The sequence below is a fragment of the Drosophila bipectinata genome, chromosome 4 (genome assembly GCF_030179905.1).
Source record: "Drosophila bipectinata strain 14024-0381.07 chromosome 4, DbipHiC1v2, whole genome shotgun sequence".
NCBI lineage: Eukaryota > Metazoa > Arthropoda > Insecta > Diptera > Drosophilidae > Drosophila > Drosophila bipectinata.
In genome coordinates this window covers 1,307,994-1,327,916 of record NC_091740.1, presented here as the reverse complement: position 1 = coordinate 1,327,916, position 19,923 = coordinate 1,307,994, and the positions used below count along the sequence as shown (strand labels likewise).

Sequence of the window (19,923 nt, the reverse complement as noted above, 5' to 3'; positions counted from 1 at the left end):
ACGAATAAAACTAAAACTACGTACTTGCAAAGACACCTATCGGAAATACCACAGACTTTTTTGACAACCTATTATTTTGAGAATCAGATCTGAACAAAACGCAAGCCCTTTATTTAATTATACCCGGTTCTTGTGAAGTACAAGGGTAAACTGTATTCGTGTGAGTATTTAATAGATAATGAATCATCTCAGACCTCATAGTGTATATATTCTTGGTCAGCATCAATCGCAGAGTCGATATAGGCTTGTGCGTATGAATACGTGCGTCTCAGAGACTATATTAGATAGAGCTACATCATTTAAAAAAAGGACCATTACAATACACTCACAATATAAATTTGTTTAAATTGTTGCCCACACGCTCCAACAAATCGAATATTTTATAACAAAAATGATTGGTGAAGAAAATCGTATACATTACGAACTTCTAATTTCAAGCGAGATGTTGAATTGGGTGCGGTGCCGCACGCATTTTACAAAAGGTAAATTGCCACTCTCTCAAGGTGCCTATATTCATTATTTCCATAAAAATTTGCGTGCAAGGGACAAGCTAAGAGGCCTGGTTTGCCCACCCAACCTGGGGGTATTATAATCTTGATGACAGAATCCATCATGTTAATAATAGCGCCTTTGTTTCCCGTCGTAAATTACCCTAACAACAAAACATACGTGTTAAATAAATATAATGGCATGAAAGAATAACTTAAACCAAGAGTGCCCGAGCTCAGCATACCGCAGAGCAAACTCCAATACCAATGGAAAAAATCACCAATACATTGAAAAAAGTTTTCGGCAATACAAAAACGAAGTGCCTTCGTATTAGTACAAAAAACTGAGAAACTATGCAATTGTTGTTGCTTAACTCGGCAACGGAAACAACGAACGAAGAGAAAAGAAAAAAACGAAAAATTGTTTTTGTATTTGGGCTTTGCCTATGCTGGGAGCAACACACGTATATGAAACTTCATTTCCCATATGGAAGAGCAATTCCAACAAAAAAGGAGCACAGAGAACAATAGGGCTGGGCACCCGTGATATAAACATAGTATGAAATAAAATAATTAAGTATAGGCAATGCGTATAAAATGTTATAAAAAATAAAATAATTAAATATTTGACTTTCAGAGTTAAGCTAATCAAATGGAACTGAGCAAAATCCTTTGGATTAAAGCAGTGGTTGGCACGGCTCTATCCCGAGGGCATAGGAAATTTCTCTGCCCGAGCTCTGCCACACACACACAGTATAAATGTGTGAAACGTCATGCTCACAGCCTACTTTCTGCTACTCGTTACTAATACTAATGCGTTAAAATCATATCAATGTATTGGGGGACCGACCACTGGTCGATATATATAAAAAAGTCGTGTTATGTTACACCACTTATAAATTAAGAACGGCAGAACAGATTTGAGAGAAAATTGGTAGTCACAATCGAAAGAGGCACGAGAAGAACGTAATCAACAAAGCAAACTGCAACGAAGAGAAGCGCTCAGATTCATAGTTATAAGTAGAATTGAAAGTAATTAAAAAGTGAAGTAATAATTGGTACTTTGAAAAAAGAATGCCTGTATTGTCATGCACTCAAATTTAAAAATGAGACAGTTGGGATGTGTTGCTCATCAAGAAAAGTACAACTACCCGAAATTGAAACACCACCTGAACCATTGCTCGGCATACTTCTCGGTACAGAGCTTCTGACGCGTCACCAAAGATGTCAGTGGTCTAGCGTCTGGATGAAAAAAGATTCGGCCTCTTTTTGGCCTGGCCTCTTTGACATGTGTGCTTTCGCTTCTTTCCCGTTTTTGATAGTACTGGTTTAGCGATTAGCCATAGGGGTTTGCGCTTCACGGTGTCATAAGTGACCAACTTTTCATCGCCAAGAACTAGACGCTTTAGAATCGGGTCGATTTTTTTGCGATACACCATCAATTCGCATGCGTTAATACAGTCAATGATGTTTTTCTGCGTTGTTTCGTGGGAGACCCATACATTGAGCTGCTTTGTGTGGGACGATTTTTTAAGAAGATATAGGCATTTATGTACCTATTTTATACTATCATTATAAAATTTTTAACTCGTGGGCTTAAGTTTTTTATTGACAGGGACACACTGTTATGATACAATTTCTTTATCAATTTTAAACCATCTCATAACTATATTTTTGTTTTATTTAGTGGAGCGTCAGACAAGGAAGACCGTTTAAGGATGCGCGAACACGCTTCGTGTTATTGTCCATGCGCGAAACAGGGAAATTCCAAGTTGATTTCGCAAACTTTTAAAGACTGTCCTTGCGATTTATTTAATGTCAACACAAAGGCCAGGCGTACTGGAAATTGTATGGTAAATCGAATGGTAAATCCGTTGGAATCATCGGTACTCCTCTGCTTTGTATTTCTCTTTTGTTTCACATCCAGTCTTGTTCCACTGCGTAGTCAAAATTGATTAATGTTCCACAGTATGATGACAACTGATCCTACTTTTAACTGCAAATTGTGAGATGTTAATACATGAAATTCCAGTGTTTTTACACGTAGGATAGTTGAATACGTCATCCTGATCACTGATTCGTTACTGATTTGAAGAAAACCAACTGTCCTGAAGAAAATTCTGAATGATCGCATTGAGATTCTTAACATCTTTATTTTTCGCTGCCAATATTGCTGACAAGCAACGCACCCAGCCAATTATAAATATTGAACTTTTGCACCATATCTGGGGAAACACGGTAAATAAGCGTTTTTAAATCTATAATGTGACAGTAATCTGTGGGTAATGTGATGAATCCGATCGAGGTGTCCATAGGAACTTTACTATTTCCAATTTCTGGCAACTCCTTCGCAAACACATTTGCAGTTTCATAATTTTTTAAAAATATTCGCATGCTACTTATGATGATTTTAGCAAATGTCATGTTAAATGCAATCACGTGTTGTCACGAACACTTTGGTAGCGTTTATTTACACTGCCGCTCAACTGATTAGATTCACATAAATCCACTTGCATTTCCCTGATTTGTTCATCACATATTGATCGTACGCATGTTTTTATACCCTTACATAGGGAATTATAATTTTGGTCCAAAGTGTGCAACGCAGTGAAGGAGACTGCACTGCTCTAGACTGCACATCTGTCTTTCCAAATTGTGTTGTCCAAGACGAAAAAAGGTCGTTCATGAGACAGACTAACACTGGATTTAAAGAGTTGATTACTGGTTTTCGTAAAATCAGATTGCGCCGTCTGTTGGTAGGAATTCAAACAACAACGAAAAGACTGTAGCACAAAGCCTCCGTGAAAAAAAGAAAAATTAAAGCACTTATTAACTATTATTAATTCATTTTTCCAATTCGTTCGCAAAAGAGCGATCAAACGAAATTATTATTTTTTTGGTTTGATAGTTGCGTCAAGAAGTTCAGATCAGTTTTTATTGGATGTTGGGTGGGGGATGGTGAATGTTCCCAGTGGGAATCGTTATTTCACATTTGTCAAAAATTGCAACTGTTTCACACGGATGAAGTCAGTGGGAATAGCCTATAGCCTATGGGATTTACCAAACATCTATCCTCAAAAATATCAAGGATGGATCATTTCTAATCATTATATGACATCTATAAAGCAGGGGTGCCAAAAATCAAAATCAAAAAATCGCAAAAAATCGGTAGAGCAAACCCCTATGCCAATGCTAAAATTATCAATAACACAGTGCGACTAAACAAAAAAATATTGGAGGAACTTTTGAAGTAGTAATTTTTTATTAGGTCGTATAAAACCGTATTTAAAATTTTTATACCCTTGCAGAGGGTATTATAATTTTGGTCAAAAGTGTGCAACGCAGTGAAGGAGACATCTCCGACCCTATAAAGTATATATATTCTTGATCAGGATCACCTCCTGAGTTGATATGAGCATGTCCGTCTGTCCGTCTGTCCGTCTGTCCGTCTGTCTGTGTTTTTGAAGATAGAGAGCTTGAATTTAGTACAGATTCTATTTGTGGTCAGTTGATCCAAACTACTAAATTTCATAAGGATCGTCCGACTGTATCCTATATCTTCCATATAACTGAACGATCGGAAATGACCCAACTTTCGTGTTTTTGAAGATAGAAAGCTGGAACTTGGTACAGATTATATTTTTAGTCAGTTAAACCGACCTACCAAGTTTTATAACGATCGGCTGACCATATCTTATAGCTGCCATATAACTGAACGATCAGAAATGATTTTTGGTAGAAATACCAACTTTGGTATTTTTGAAAATAGAAGTTTGGGACTTTTTTTTAGATTTTAATTATAATAAATTGGGTTATATTATCATATTCTCATAAGGATCGGCCGACTATATCCTATAGCTGCCATATAACTGAACGATCGGAAATGACCCAACATTCGTGTTTTCGAAGATAGAAAGCTGGAATTTAGTACAGATTCTATTTGTGGTCAGTTGATCCAAACTACTAAATTTCATAAGGATCGGCCGACTATATCCTATAGCTGCCATATAACTGAACGATCGGAAATGACCCAACTTTCGTGTTTTTGAAGATAGAAAGCTGGAATTTAGTACAGATTCTATTTGTGGTCAGTTGATCCAAACTACTAAATTTCATAAGGATCGGCCGACTATATCCTATAGCTTCCATATGACTGAACGATCGGAAATGACCCAACTTTCGTGTTTTTGAAGATAGAAAGCTGGAACTTAGTACAGATTTAATTCTTGGTCAGTTGATCCAACCTACCAAATTTCATTAGGATCGGCCGACTATATCCCATAGCTGCCATATAACTGAACGATCGGAAATGGTATTTGGTAGAAATATCAACTTTCGTATTTTTGAAGATAGAAGTTTGGGACTTTTTTTAGATTTTGTATTGTAATAAATTGGATTATATATTCCTATTCCCATAAGGATTGGCCAACTATATCCGATGTTTGCGATATATATCCGGTTTTAACTGCAAGGGTATATAAACTTCGGCTCCGCCCGAAGTTAGCTTTCCTTTCTTGTTCAATTTTTTTTTTCAAAAGCTACAACATTAAACTATTGAAAAACGTCAATAAAATTATAAAAACGGTTTTATACTATATTCGACTTAATCAACAATTCCTACAAGGTCTCTTCAAAAGTTTCAAATCATTGTCGCGTAATGTAATGTGTAATGTATTGGGTGCGGGAATTTTGTTTGCAATTAATACCGGTACATTGCAAAATCGAAACTTTATTAATTGTTTCATTAATTTTTTCTAGAAACCCACAGCAAAACCTGCAAAGAAGAGGACGTAAATATCCCTAAATCAGATGAAAAAGTAATAAATATAAAACAAATAGAAGAAAGTCACTGTCGGCAGTTCAATGCACCAAATTTAAGTCGCTATCACTTTGTAAGTAGCCAAGAGGTAAGTTAACATCTATAAAGTGAGTTTTTGAACTTAGCGTCTAACTCTATATTCGATCATTACCTTTAAGCCTTAGGATTGCATAGATATTAAAGGATTTTAAGCAAAATGGACTCGAAGCGAAAAATATTAGAGATTTTGTCCATATTTTCCCTGGTGACCCAGTGCAATGAGTTTGGTTTTAAAACTGATTTTAAAATTCTTAAAACCTTAACTTTTTTAGCTTTAAAGAAATCTTATTTAATCTTAATCTATTTATTCCTTGTGTTTTATTTTTGAACAATTTTTTCAATGTCTAACGATTCCATTTTTTTTGCCAATTTATAACATAACGGAATGCCAATTTATAACATGGGATTTTAGTAAGCTTAGTAAATTCCTCTGCTTCTGAAAAAAATCTCAAGAAACGGTCAACCGATTTGTACAGCCCTTCTAACACCAAGGAAGTCTAACAAACCGTTCTTATTTTTGGCACTTTTAAGTTTGTGGTGTTAGGTGTTGGGCTTAGGTCCGACCCAGGACGGTCTCTGGCGGACCTGTTCAAATGAGTAGCATCATCGCTCAGCTCCGATACTCATGAACGACAAAACCAACTACCTTTATCCCAAAATGGGATTTTTGTTTTCTTGTTGCCTGAAAAGTCTTCTCAAATGCAAAGCTAACATATTTAAATGGCTCTGTAAAGCCCTACGAAAAAACGATATTACTAGGCAGGATAACTTTTTTAACAAAAGCATAGCTTGCAAATAACTGTGAACCGAGTGCTTGGGTCTCAAAATATGTGTTGTTCAATGAGTTTTTGATCAAAAAGTCAGAGAGAAACCGTTTGCTTTGTTCGAATAAAACTTTTTCTCTCGCTCAAATGACGAACAATACTTTCTGTTCCCGTTTTCTCTACTCCTTCCAGGACCGTTTGACTTTGTGAGAGGATTCAAAAAGTCTTTTTTGTATGTAAGTGTGTATGTGAAAGTTAATGGGTCTTGTTTCATTTACCTTTGTGACATTTGGATATTCCGAAAAAAATAATTAAAACGAAAATGGGACGGGAAATAAACAAAATTAGAACGACGGTATACTACATACTATACACATGTAACGCTAAAATCGCCAAACTTAAGTGCGCTTCCACATGTAGTCTTGGCCATACTGGCTACTCAAGTATCTGTTGGGAGAGCATTTTCAGTTTTAGAATTTATTCTAAGCGAACGACGGAGTTCAATAAATGCCCAAAACCCTTACTCTATTTTGTTAGGCTAAACTTAAAATAATATAATAGATAATAGTAAATAAATATTATATATTTATTAACTAAATAATAGTAAATAAATACAGTAACAAAAAACTAAATGCTTAAAAAAATTAAAAAAAAAACTTTTTTTTTATTCAAAAAATTACTGTGCATGAAACAGAATTCAAAGTGTTGAATTGACTTTTTCGGTCAATCGGTCTTTTAATGAGGGTCTTCTCTGTGCGAACTTAATTATATCTCTCAGTGAGCGATGCATTTTACGAATCTCTCAACGTAAAACACTCAACCGAAAGCAAAAATCAAAAGAAAGTATGTCTCCTGCTCTGAGAGAGAGTGATTGTCAAAATTTGTTTCGGTTGTTCTAATAAACTAAAAAGGAAAAAAAAGGTTAACAGTTATTTGCGAGCTATGAACAAAGGAAATATATAAAATCGCTCTCAAAAATCACTTTTTCAGATTGATTATAATTTTCATATCGGATTTTTCAGATTTTAATCATATCGCTTTAAATAAATTTGTTTAAGGGGAGTTTATTTTGGATTTTTTTGAAAAAATCGATTTTTTTTTTTTAATAAAATGAAAGTTACATATGTGTAGAATATACGTGCCAAGGAATATTTCGATACGACGCGTATTTCTTGAGCTAGAGCGTTTCAAACATACCCATGATAACAAGAAAGCTATGTAAAGGCAAAGTTTCTAAAAACTTTAAACGCGTTTTTCTCGGAACCATGTTTTCAAACCTCACGTCGCGCACAGGGCTCGTTCTATTGATCCGATTTCCTTCATTCAAAAAATTTTTAAAAGTACATACTTTTTTTATTACTTATTAACATTAACATATTACATTTTTATTACATACATATTAAGTAAATTTTATAAATTTAAAGTATCTTTACACCAGTGGTCCTACAAGAGGACCTCTCCCTTCTTATCTACTGATGTGCCCAAGACTGTGCTATCCTTCCTGCGGCGGCTCGCGGTCCCATCCAGATTTACGGATGAAAGCTACGAGTCTGCGTGGAGCGATCTCCGCGAGGTCTGTTAGGTCCGTGAGTCTTGTTGCGCCCAAGAATTTGAGTCGGCTGCGCCCCAGCGCAGGGCATTGACACAAGAGATGTGCGACTATCTTTTCCTCTTCTACATCCCCACAGCTCCTGCAGTAGTCATAATGTGGCACCGCTAGTCTAGCAGCATGTGCTCCTATTAACCAATGTCCCGTAATGGCCTTGACTGCCAGAATACAGTCCTGCCTATTAAGGGCGATAAGCATTATTGATCCTAGAGCGGATGGGCCATATCATGCGTGAGTTCCTGCAGTTTTGGAGATTTCTCCATTTCCTCAGTGATGCGCGGTCAAAGTGATCCCTGCATTTTAGCCTACACGTAGCTAAGGGGATGCCTACTGGTTTCTTCTCCGGGAGGAGAGGATTGGTAGTACCTGCTCTTGCTAGTTCGTCGGCGGCGCAATTACCCGCGTGGTCCCTATGTCCGGGCACCCACATGAGGTGGATGTCATACTGCTCTGCCATCTCGTTAAGAGATCTGCGACAGTCATTTACTGTCCTGGAGTTGGATGAAAATCCGTCAAGGGCTTTGAGTGCCGCTTGACTGTCTGAGAAGATACAGATTGAGTCTTGATTGCCAATAAGAGCTGGGAATCTAAGTGCTTCCCCGATAGCTATTACTTCTGCTTGGAACACACTACAGTGGTCAGGGAGTCTGAAGGACTCATTTAGACACAGCCGTTCGTAATGGTAACCGCCTCCCACCCGGCTATTCAATTTTGAACCGTCTGTGTAAATATGGAGGGAACCGGCTGGTCCCGGGATTTGTGTGGCCCATTCATCCCTTGTTGGAATGGAAACCTTGTATTTTAAGGTGGGAAGCTCCCGTTGGCGTGCAGTGGTGTAGGTCCAACTTGGTATGTCCATAGTCGGTCCTTTTCTATATGCCCGTCTCGCGTAGCCTAATTGCCGATAGCGTGGGTTTATTGGCCCCCATTATCTCTACAGGTAATAGGTCGAGTATGAAGTCTAGGGCATCAGTCGGTGTTGTACGTAGGCTGCCTGTGATACAGACCACCGCCATCCTTTGCGTTTTCCTAAGTTTCTCTCTAATTGTGGCGTTTGTGAGAGCAGGCCACCAGACCACCACCCCGTAGAAAAGAATGGGTCTTATGACCGCTGTGTAAAGCCATCTTACTGTTGTTGGGGACATTCCCCATTTTAGGCCAATGGCTTTTCGGCATGTATAGAGCGCGATTCTTGCCTTGTTAGCTCTATCCATAGTGTTTGACTTCCAGTCCAGTTTTCTGTCTAGCGTAATCCCTAGGTACTTGGCGCTACCGCTGAGGGAGAGTGTTTCTCCTGACAGTTTTGGAAGCCTTAAGTTTGGTATTTTGTACTTTCTGGTGAAGAGGACAAGCTCGGTTTTGTACGGGTTTACCCCTAGTCCATTCCTAACTGCCCATGTTGAGAGGACCCTAAGTTTGTCCGTCATGCGGTCACATAGAGTCTGGGGAAATTTCCCAGAGAAGGGAAACATCATTCGCGTAAGCGATAACTTTGTAACCACCACCTTCTAGCGATCGCAGTAGGCTATTAACCGCCACGTTCCACAGTAGAGGTGAGAGTACGCCTCCTTGCGGAGTGCCTCTTCTGATGTATCTATGAATAGATTCTCCTCCTAGTGACGCCTCAACAGTCCTGTTTACCAGGATCTGGTTTATAAGGCGTACGGATTGATTGTCTATTCCTAGTCCCGTCAGCGCATTGATTATTGAGCTTGGTAGGATGTTGTTGAAAGCACCTTCTAGGTCTAGAAAAGTAATGATTGCGTATTCCTTGTCACTAAGTGCCTTTTCGGCGAAAATACTGATCTCGTGGAGTGCCGTCTCCGTGGATCGGCCCTTCCTATACGCATGCTGTGATCCCGAGATATCATCTCATTTGATAGTAAGATAAATATGGAGGCTGATTAATCTCTCCATTGTCTTGAGAAGGAAGGACCACAGGCTTATTGGTATGAAGGTATGGTATGGTTTTCCCGCCTTGGGTATAAATATGACTTTCATCTGCAACCACATTGCGGGTACGATGCTTATTCTGAAAATTGCTGAGAAAGCTTTCTTGACCCAAGACCTCAGATTGGTCCAGCTTTAATTAGTTGAGCCGGGACAAAGCCATCTCGATCTGGGGATTTGAAAGATACCTGTCACTCAATAGGTATTGAAGTTGGTTAGGGAGGGTGGGGCTTTCCCCTGTCTCTGCGTTTGCAGGGTTGTTTCTTCTAGAGAGCATCCCGGGAAATGTGCCTCTGTAAGAGCCTCAAGGGTTTCTTTGCTGGACGATGTCCAGTTACCTTCTGCGGTTTTAATGTATCCTACGTTTGGTGCAGTAGTTGCGAGGACCTGCCTGAGTCGGGAGGCCTCTGATGTTTGCTGAATGTTCGTGCAGAACTTGGCCCAGGCATTCCTTTTTGCCTTACAAAGTTCTTTGTTATATTGCCTAAGGTTCGCTTTATACGTCTCCCAGGCTGTCTCCTAGTTTGCCTTGCTGTCAAAATTAAAGGCCTTGCGGGCCTTGGTCTTAAAGGGCGCAAGTGTTTGCGACTACCATGGTGGTTTCTTTGACTTGCTATTGCCCGATCTGCTTTTGGGACAAGCTTTATTGAATTTATTTAATATTTATGCTTTATTTATCCTCCTTCATTCCAACTCTTTTATGTGCCCTTGCCAAGTCACTTTCCCCCGAGGTGTACCCTTCCAGGATGTCCTCCTCCTCATCTGACATTCCTTCCGGGTGACTCTCTTTGGTCGGATCCTCCAAGTCTGGCTCTTGCGTGTCTGCCTCCAGCCCGATACCTCCTGGCTTGGCCTTCGCATCGGATTTGTAGATACGGATTGAAACGTGTTCGAATCCGTACTTCAGCCGGTGCTCCGACCTTTCCAGGTCTTTTACGGTCTCCTCGTTGAGTGTGAGGACGACATTGCCTCCGCAGTCCCACCGCACAGTGGTTTCTCCCATAGGCCAAAAATAAAAAAATTGATAACGACAAAAATAATCGAAAAGTAAACAAATCGCCTCTAAAATGTCCAAGCTTCTACATGACAAACCAGATTTTTCTAAAAATCTAACTGGATTTTCTAAAAAATGATTTGAAGATGCTCATTTGTAAAGCGCGGCTGCGCGCATCACGAATATTTCACAACTAAACCGCACTTTGAAGTGGTCAGATCATTATTTACGTGTTCAAATTCAAATTATTTGTAATGGATTTTGAAGTTGAAGGTATTTTCTATAAAATGAGATACAATTTGATATATTAATAATAATTATTGTTATTATTATATTACTATGAACTAATGCATGTTTTTTTCCTATATTTTGAACGTATTTTTCATGTTTAGCTGAAGTTTTAGTAGTGATCCCACAAAATTCTACAATTCGTTTATATACCAATGTGTTTGTCGGTCTCCAAGGGTAACAAATGTGCAAGAATTTTTTGCCAAAATTTGCCTATGTGTCTAATATCGTAAAAATACTAACACCATCTTAACATGAAAGTTGGGTAATTTCCGTTTTTTCAATTATATATCAGCTATAGGATATAGTCGGCTGATCCTTATGAAATTTGGCATGTTGAATTATTTTCCCAAAAATAGCATTCGTACCAAATCAGAATTCTCTAGCTTTAAAAACACCGAAGTTATAACATTCCCGATCAATCAGTTATATGGCAGCTATAAGATATAGTCGGCTGATCCTTATGAAATTTGGTAGGTCGTGTTATTTTGTCAAATATAGCATTCTTACAAAAACTCTCTAACTGTAAACTCTCTCTAACTGTAAAAACACCCAAGTTATAGCATTTTCGATCAATCAGTTATATGGCAGCTATATGATATAGTTGCCCGATCTGGCTGATTTTAACATATTATTTTAGAACAAAAATATAAATATTTTGTGCCAAGTTTCCAGTCCCTACCTCAACTAGAAGTATTTTTGGCCGCTCTCTTCATACAAGCCGGACCACTGTGCACCGCCTCCTCGACCTTGGCGACTCTCCAGTCCGCCGTGGGAAGCGTCGGATTGCACATCCTAAGCATAGTTAGGATGGTCTTAGGGTCAGATGGTCTTAGGTTTTCAGTGAGCCACACTTGCGCCCTCGGTTGGCATGGGATCTCCTCCCGGTCAACCGCCACTAGCTTAGCTCCAGGGTAGACCTCTCCAACGATGCTACCATACGCTTGTAGGTCAATCACCTTGACGCTACCCTGATAACATCCTGCATCTTCGCATTCTGGTGGGGGCCCTCCGCATCGCAGCATCTCCTCCACGAAGCGCCTATGCAACTCGTTTACCACTCGTCGCCGAAGGTCCTTGGGGATGAGCCCATCCTTGGAGCTTTTGTCCAGGACTCCAATTAGGGTTCTTCCCTTCGTCACTTCGGCGAACTAGCGGTTGGACGGCTGCGGCTGGGTTTCTCTTCTTAGCCTAGGGGCTTTTCCCTCCGTGGACCTCTGCCTTTTCGCGCTTTGCGCGATCTCCTTGCCAGGGTCTGACCTAGCACGTTTGTTCGGATCCTGCCTCACTCCCGCCTTTTCCGGATTAAAGTCGGGCAGGATCTCCCTTGCCCACTTAATGATCTCGGCATGGTCCGGGTTGGCTTCGGCCGATGGGTCCGCCCTCATCAGAATGAAGGCTGCTCTTCTCCTATCTTTATAAGAGCCTTTACACTGCGTCGAGTGAGACGCTCCCGGACCAGGGTTCGCCTTAGGGGCCCCGCCGGTTGGTTTGGAGGTTGACCCTGGGGTATTCCTCTCCACGCCGTTCGGTGATCCCATGGCTAGCCCCGCTTTGGAAGAAGAAGCCTTGGCAACCTCCTCCACACCGGCGCTTCCCGCCTCCAGACGTTGCCCCTCTGTGGGGGGCTTCTCCATCTCAGCAACTCCATGGCTGTTGAGGGCGTTGGAGTTTGACGGGTCACTGACCACATTTCCGGACATTTTAAAGGAGTTCCGTTCTCCACTTAGGTTTTTATTTGGTAAGGTAGTGTTCATATGTTGGTCCCACGAGTAGGCGGGAAGAGGTTCGTCCATCATAACATAGCCGGCTTGTCACAATAAGCCTAATTAAAAGTAGGATGTCGGCCGGTCCCCCATAGTTCGCATATTAGCGTCCGAGCCCCCCCTCGTACACGCATCCTTCGGCATATGCTGTTCCACCTTGGATTGGGGTGATTTAAGGAAGGGAGTGCTCTTCTCCCCGCCCGACTACCATTAGCCAGCATCCTCGGCAGAGACATGACCTTACCGGGACCTGTTACCAGCCGCCCTCACGTGAAGAGTATAGTCGAACTACCAGCGGTGTACACAGTTACAGCACGCAATTGCTTGCGTGTAGGTCCCCTTGTTGTACCATGGGTGTGATATTTAAATTTCTAAAAAGATTGTGGGACTGTGTTCGATACATTTATAAATTATATATCGGATTCGATATAATCAAAACCTATAAAATTCCTTTTAACTTTAAGGGTATATCAACTTCAGCTCTTCCCGAAGTTCTCATTCACATTTCACAGTATTAACAATGCTTATGAAATAGTTTCCCTATGTACTGCGTATGGCCTCCATATCCGATCTTAACTCCAAAGGTACATCAACATCGGTTCCGCCCGAAGATAGCTTGCTCAAGGTAATACCGGTTTGGTTCAAAAAAGTGCAACGGAGTAAAAAATATATCTGCGATACTATGAAGTGTATGTTTGGTCTTGTATCGTATCAAATTTATGAATTCCTTTATGTTTCTTTATAGCGGCAGTGGTTTCGGTCAATGACACATCTTATCGCTGTAGTCCTAGTTGCCAGGTGCAACCTCGCGGTATGCATCTGTCTTTTGATCAAGCTTTGCGCATGTGCACCCGGCCTTGTGTCGCCCGGGTATGCATTAGCCACCAAGCACCGAGTTTGCACTTCCCCCTAAGCTCATCGCTCCGCTCAGACCTTCAGGGTCGACCCCAGCTCTGCTGTCCGTATTACCGCAATAAAGAGTATTTAATTGAACGCGTTCGTTATTTATTGAGAACTGGAAAAACTGTTAGTACCGAAAACGCTCGGTACCTCATCAGTGTATATATTTTTCATCAGGATCACCTTCTAAATAGAAATAACCTATGGCTACCATATCGTGGCTACCAAATTTCATAACGATCGGCCGACTATATCTTATAGCTGCCATATAACTGAACGATCGGAAATGGTATCAGGTCTATGCATATGAAACTGCGTTTTACTTTATTGTTAATTATCGGTAACAAAAGTGATCGAAAATTGTTGGTGAAAATTTTTTTTAGCAACTTTTGACATCTAGGAACACTGCTTAAACGTTATTTGCGAGTTTTTTCCAATATTGAAAATGTCGAGTTTAATACCCACAAAGCACTATTTGCGGACATCGAAAAATGACATGCGAAATTCTCTTGAAAATTCTCGTTTTTGCATTGCATTGTCACTGGAAATGAAAAGTGGATCTATTTTCAAAACCCCAAATGAAAAAAATCCTATGTTAGCCCAGGCCAACCGACCCAATCCCAATATCGGCCTAACCGTTTCGGCCGCAAAGCCATGCTGAGCGTTTTCCGGGATCAGGCCGGAATCGTTTGGTATGAGCTCCTTAAACCGGGTGAAACCGTTGTTGGCGAACGCTACCAGCAACAATTGGAAGAATTGAAAGAAACTCTGCTCCGAATACGCAAAAAGGCAGCTCAAACCCATTTTTTTGGACGACAACGCGCCATCACATCGTCCACGAGACACCAAGGAATTGGTAGCCACGATTGGCTGGGAGTCCTTACCCCATGCGGCTTGTTCACCAGACTTGGCTCCATCAGGTTACCATTTGTTCGGCAGTTTGGGACACGGATTAGCCAACCAGCGCTTCGATTCCTATGGAGACCTGAAAAATTGGGTAGAAGACTGGTTTGGGTCCAAGGAAAAGGAATTCTTCTGGCGAGGAATTCATAAATTGGCCGAAAGATGGGCAAAATGTGTGGCTTCTGAAGGGGCGTACTTTCAAGATTGAAATTGTCACCATTTATTTTTAATAATACTCCAAAGTAGTAAAAAAAACGCAGTTTCATATGCATAGACCTGATATTTGGTAGAAATACCAGCTATGGTATTTTTAAAGATTGAAGCTTGGGACTTTTTTTTAGATTTTATATTATAATAAATTGGGTTATATTATCATATACTCATAAGGATCGGCCAACTATATCCGATTTTAGCGATATTTATCCGGTATTAACTGCAAGGTTATATCAACTTCGGCTCCGCCCAAAGTTAGCTTTCCTTTATTGTTTTTTATTGTCAGACGCATCTTCCATCGTGCCGTCTATATCTTCGCGTATTAGCTGTTTGTTCAGCAAAGCTCTTTAGAATTCATGGAAATATTTGTAAGTTCGCTTACTTGTTAAGGACTTCAAGTACCAGATATCTATCTCCATTTTGACAATCTCAAACGGCTCTTTAAATTTAGGGTCAAGCTTAGTTTGATGACGCTTCTTATTCTTAAGCTCCTTATTCTTACGTGATAGCCTAAACTATGTTTATTAAACTATGTTTCTATCGAAACTATTCCTGGTATCGATCAGGTATCTCTATGCGTGGCAAATAAGATTTGCTGTTTCCGTAAAGGTGATTTTCACAAACTTAATACCCATATCGATACATATGACTGGTCCGATATTCTGGCATGCACTGATCTTAACGTGACCTTAGAAAAATTTTATTGTACTTTAAATAAATTTTTTGACTCATGTGTGCCATGGAAATATCCGTCCGCTTCAACAAGTCCTCCTTGGTATAGAAGGTGCCTCACTAACCTAAAAAATATTAAAAATAGGCTCTTACTAAAATATAAAAAAACCTGCAGTAGTGTTGATTTTTCAAGATACCTACTAGCTTGGTCGAATTTTACCGTGCATAACGCGGAATGTTATAGGAATTATATTGACCGCTGCTGGATACAATTCACTCAGGATCCAAAGCAGTTTTATAATTTTGTAAACCCTAAGCGTAATCACGTATATTTTTTACCCCTGCTTACGTTTGAAAATTCCTCTGCGACCTCAGATCAGGCCATTACCGATCTATTCGCAGAATTTTTTCAAACAACTTATTCTCCGCCTAAATTGACAGATCAGCCTTACGCATATAACATTCAAACAGCAAATCTTATATTCTGTCCGTTTTTTTCTGAGAAAAACTTATTATCTGGTCTTTTAAGGGTAAAACCCATTTATTCGCCAGGCCCCGACGGAGTACCAGGCTGTGTGCTAAAATACTGCGCCAGGGCTCTGTGCAAACCTCTTCTAAGACTTTTCAACTTATCTTTGGAAACCTCGATTTTTCCCCTTAAGTGGAAGGAATCATTCATAATTCCCCTACATAAAAAAAGGGAAAAAGTCCGAGGCTGCCAACAACAGAGGCATCTCTAAGTTGTCGGTAGTTCCAAAGTTGTTTGAAAAATTAATTACCCCTCATTTGCAACACCTTTGCTCTTCGATTATCACTCCTTGTCAGCATGGCTTTATTAACTTTAACTTATTGGAGTTGACATCCTTTGTCATAGATGGCTTTTGTAAGGGATATCAAACCGATGTAATTTACACAGACTTCAGCAAAGCATTTGATTCAGTTAATCACTCACTCTTGTTGAGTAAACTGAATATGCTGGGGTTTCCTAAAGACCTCAACGTGGATCTCCAGTTAACTCGATGGAAGGACACAAAGAGTCTTATTTAAAAACATACAGTCCCGTCTGCTCCGTGCTACATCTGGCGTCCCTCAAGGAAGTCATCTTGGCCCGTTATTATTTACGCTTTTTATAAACCACTTGCCCTCTGCTTTAACGAACTCTCTAGTTCTTATGTATGCAGATGATGTAAAGCTTTGTCTTTAGTACAAATCCATCTCTACCCAATGCAGTCTTCAGTCTGACCCTTGATAACTTTCATAATGGTGTTTAGCTAATGATCTAATACTTAATGGATCAAAATGCAAGCATATGTCTTTTTATCGTTCTTCAAGCTATTTATTCCAATAATGGGATTGCCTTAGAAAAATTAACCCAGGTTAATGATCTCGGCATCCTATTAGACATCAAACTTAAATTTGCCGACCATATTTCCTTAAGGGGAGGGTAAGGTCAAATCATGCGAAAAAAGCCATGTTTTTGTGATTTTTTTCCTGACGACACAGTTAAAATTTATTTATTCAACCAACGGTATATTAAAGTATGACATTAGAGGAATGTTTAATAAAATTTGTACAAAACAATATTTAAAAATATGGCAATGGTAGCAATTGTCCGGACGTGTTGCCAAAAAAAGTTGAATTGCGGTGCCCCTCATAACTCGGTGCTGGATCATTTGTAATCAAAAAATGAAAATTCATTCGTTAGATAATAGTTTGCCCCAAGTAACGCTGTAAAGGTTTTTTGAAAATTGAAATTTTTTAATTTTTTTGAAAGCTTTGAAGTGAAAAACTCAATTTTTTGGGAAAAAATCGGTTAATTTGTCATTGCGAAATCGAAATATGTACAGAAATAGTGTTTAAAATTTAAAAAGGATCGGTGCAGTAGTTTTGAAGTTATGAGGGGCACCGACTTTGAAAACGTGAGTTGTGGGAAAAACGCTTTAAAGTTTTAAACACAAAAAAATCCAGTGTAAAACGTTTATAAGCAACTTCGTCAATAACTAATAACTTCGTCTTTAATTGACTTGAAATTTTGACACAATATTCTTCAAGTATTATGCATTCAATTTAAAAAATAAAAAAAAAAATGAAAAAAAAAAAAAAAAATTAATACCTTACCCTCCTCTTAATGGTTAATAAGGCTAAAGGACTCCTTGGTTTTATCAAAAGGTGGTCAAAAGAATTTAATGACCCCTATATAACCAAAACACTATTAATTTCTTTGGTCCGTCCTGTACTGGAGTAAGGTTCATGTGTCTGGAGTCCCCAATATGGAGTACATAAGGAGCGCATAGAATCCGAACAAAAGACCTTTTTAATATTTGCACTTAGAGGTCTATACTGGGATGCAAATCTTCAGCTTCCGTCCTACAGTAGCAGACTTTTACTTATAAACTTACCTAGCTTAACAAATCGTAGGACAATGATCGGTGTAGTTTTTCTGCATAGCCTTATTAAAGGGGATGTAGATAGCCAGCATTTACTAACACGTTTAAAATTTAACATTCCTAATAGAAGGACTTTTTTCGAAACTTTAGTCCTCTGTTCCTTAGCCATTGTAGTTCGACATATGCACTGCATGACCCTTTTAGGGTATTATATTCGAACAACAATGGTCTGTACTCTATTAAATCTCTTTCCTGTCCCTCTAATTTAAAATATAGAATTTTAAACTATCTTACTAACTCCTCTTAGCTTAACAAATTTCAAATAGCATAATATGTACTAACAAATCGTTTCTCGAGCGCCCCTCGGTCGTCTGGGCCTCTAAGCTTAATGATGAATACAGGAATGCTAGCTGATGCTCTAATTGATGCACAAGCCATTTCCAAATTCTGAAAGACCGCAAAAATAAAAATAAAATTAAAAAATACCAACTTGGGTGTTCTTAAACATAGAATTTTGGGACTTTTTTTTAGATTTTGTATTGTAATAAATTGGTTATATTATGATAATATCATAAGGATCGGCCAACTTTGTCCGATTTTAGCGATACTAATCCGGTTTTAGCTGCAAGGGTATATTAACTTCGGCTCCGCTCTAAGTTAGTTTTCCATTCTTGTCGGATCCGTCGACGTTCCGTCTTATACTGCGTGCAAAGAAAAGAGAGTGTGTGCCACTGGTTTGCGTAGAAACAGGCAGAACGACGGACATACGAACATGCTTACATCAACTTAGGAGGTGATTCTAATCAAGAATATACATACATATATACTTTATAGGGTTGGAGATGTCTCTTTCACACTTTTGACCAAATTTATAATGCCTTCTGCAAGGATATAAAAAGAAAGAAAAGTTAACTTTGGATCCGAAGTTGATAGACCCTTGCAGTTAAGACCGGACTTATGCATAAATTATGGATTTTATTTATAAAGAAAAACAGCTAAAAAGTTTTTTGAAAATATTGTTTATTCATTTTAAAAGTGTATTTTAATAAGTTTATTTAATTTTAGGTTGCGAACAAAGTCCAAGATACTATAAGTTCAACCAATGCGCCTGAACTAATTAAACTAAAAGATGGGGACGAAAAATCTATGGTTTGGAAAGTTAAGCGACGTGCAGATGGATCTCGATACATTGTAAAACGACCGGTGCGTAATCGTACACTTCAAAAAAATATTCGAGGATGTGAGCTAGCTACTGAAGAGGAAACAATCTCAGAAGTTAAAATTGGTCGTTATTGGACAAAGGATGAAAGGAGAAGACATATAGAGCGGGCCCGAGACCGACGACATCATCAAACATAGCTACAATAAAAACAACAAATATGTTTTCCTATATAACCTAAGTACTACATTATATAGCTTTAATTAGTAATAAATACGTAGCATTTATATTTGTTTTTATAATAGGCTTATATAAAATAATTATTTAAAAAAATATTAAAAATGTGTTCTTTTTTCACGAAAACAAATATTTATTTTAATTAAAAAAGAAAACTATGATTCCATGTTACCCTTGACCTCGAATAATTTTGGTCTTTTTAGATACCGCAAATGGTAGGGATCGTTATTATTCCAACCTTTCTAGCTATGTCACTACAGGAACTTTAAGGGGTTATATACACTTGTGATAAATGATAGATTCCAAATTTACCTACCAAATTTCATTAGGATCGGCCGACTATATCCCATAGCTGCCATATAACTGAACGATCGGAAATGGTATTTGATAGAAATATCAACTTTCGTATTTTTGAAGATAGAAGTTTGGGACTTTTTTTAGATTTTGCATTGTAATAAATTGGATTATATATTCCTATTCCCATAAGGATCGGCCAACTATATCCGATGTTTGCGATATATATCCGGTTTTAACTGCAAGGGTATATAAACTTCGGCTCCGCCCGAAGTTAGCTTTCCTTTATTGTTTTTTATCAAAATTTTTAAAAATTTCTCGTTCACGGACTAGACAATACAATATACTAACAAAATTTTTTTGAAGTTTGGATTTCAGATGAACCGTTTTCGGGATATCATGTCCACCGCAAGACACCATCGAAAAAAGTCGATCCGGGAA

General features: G+C 38.9%; 1 protein-coding gene across 6 annotated transcripts in view; it reads left to right on the top strand.

Annotated features, from left to right (window-relative positions):
- The window catches only part of Slip1 (SLo interacting protein 1), a 52,260-nt gene extending 32,997 nt beyond the window's left edge, over positions 1-19,263 (top strand). For 2 of the 6 annotated variants that reach the window (XM_043213519.2, XM_043213521.2), the window contains exons 5-6: positions 5,247-5,395; positions 18,858-19,262. In XM_043213519.2, coding sequence (XP_043069454.1) covers positions 5,247-5,395; positions 18,858-19,151 — 443 coding nt within the window. In that variant the 3' untranslated portion in view covers positions 19,152-19,262. Of the gene's footprint in view, positions 1-5,246; positions 5,396-18,857 lie in introns of all 6 variants that reach the window. The other 4 variants (XR_011443481.1, XR_011443480.1, XM_043213522.2 and 1 more) reach the window with 4 other exon arrangements.
- Positions 19,264-19,923: the final 660 nt, after the last annotated feature.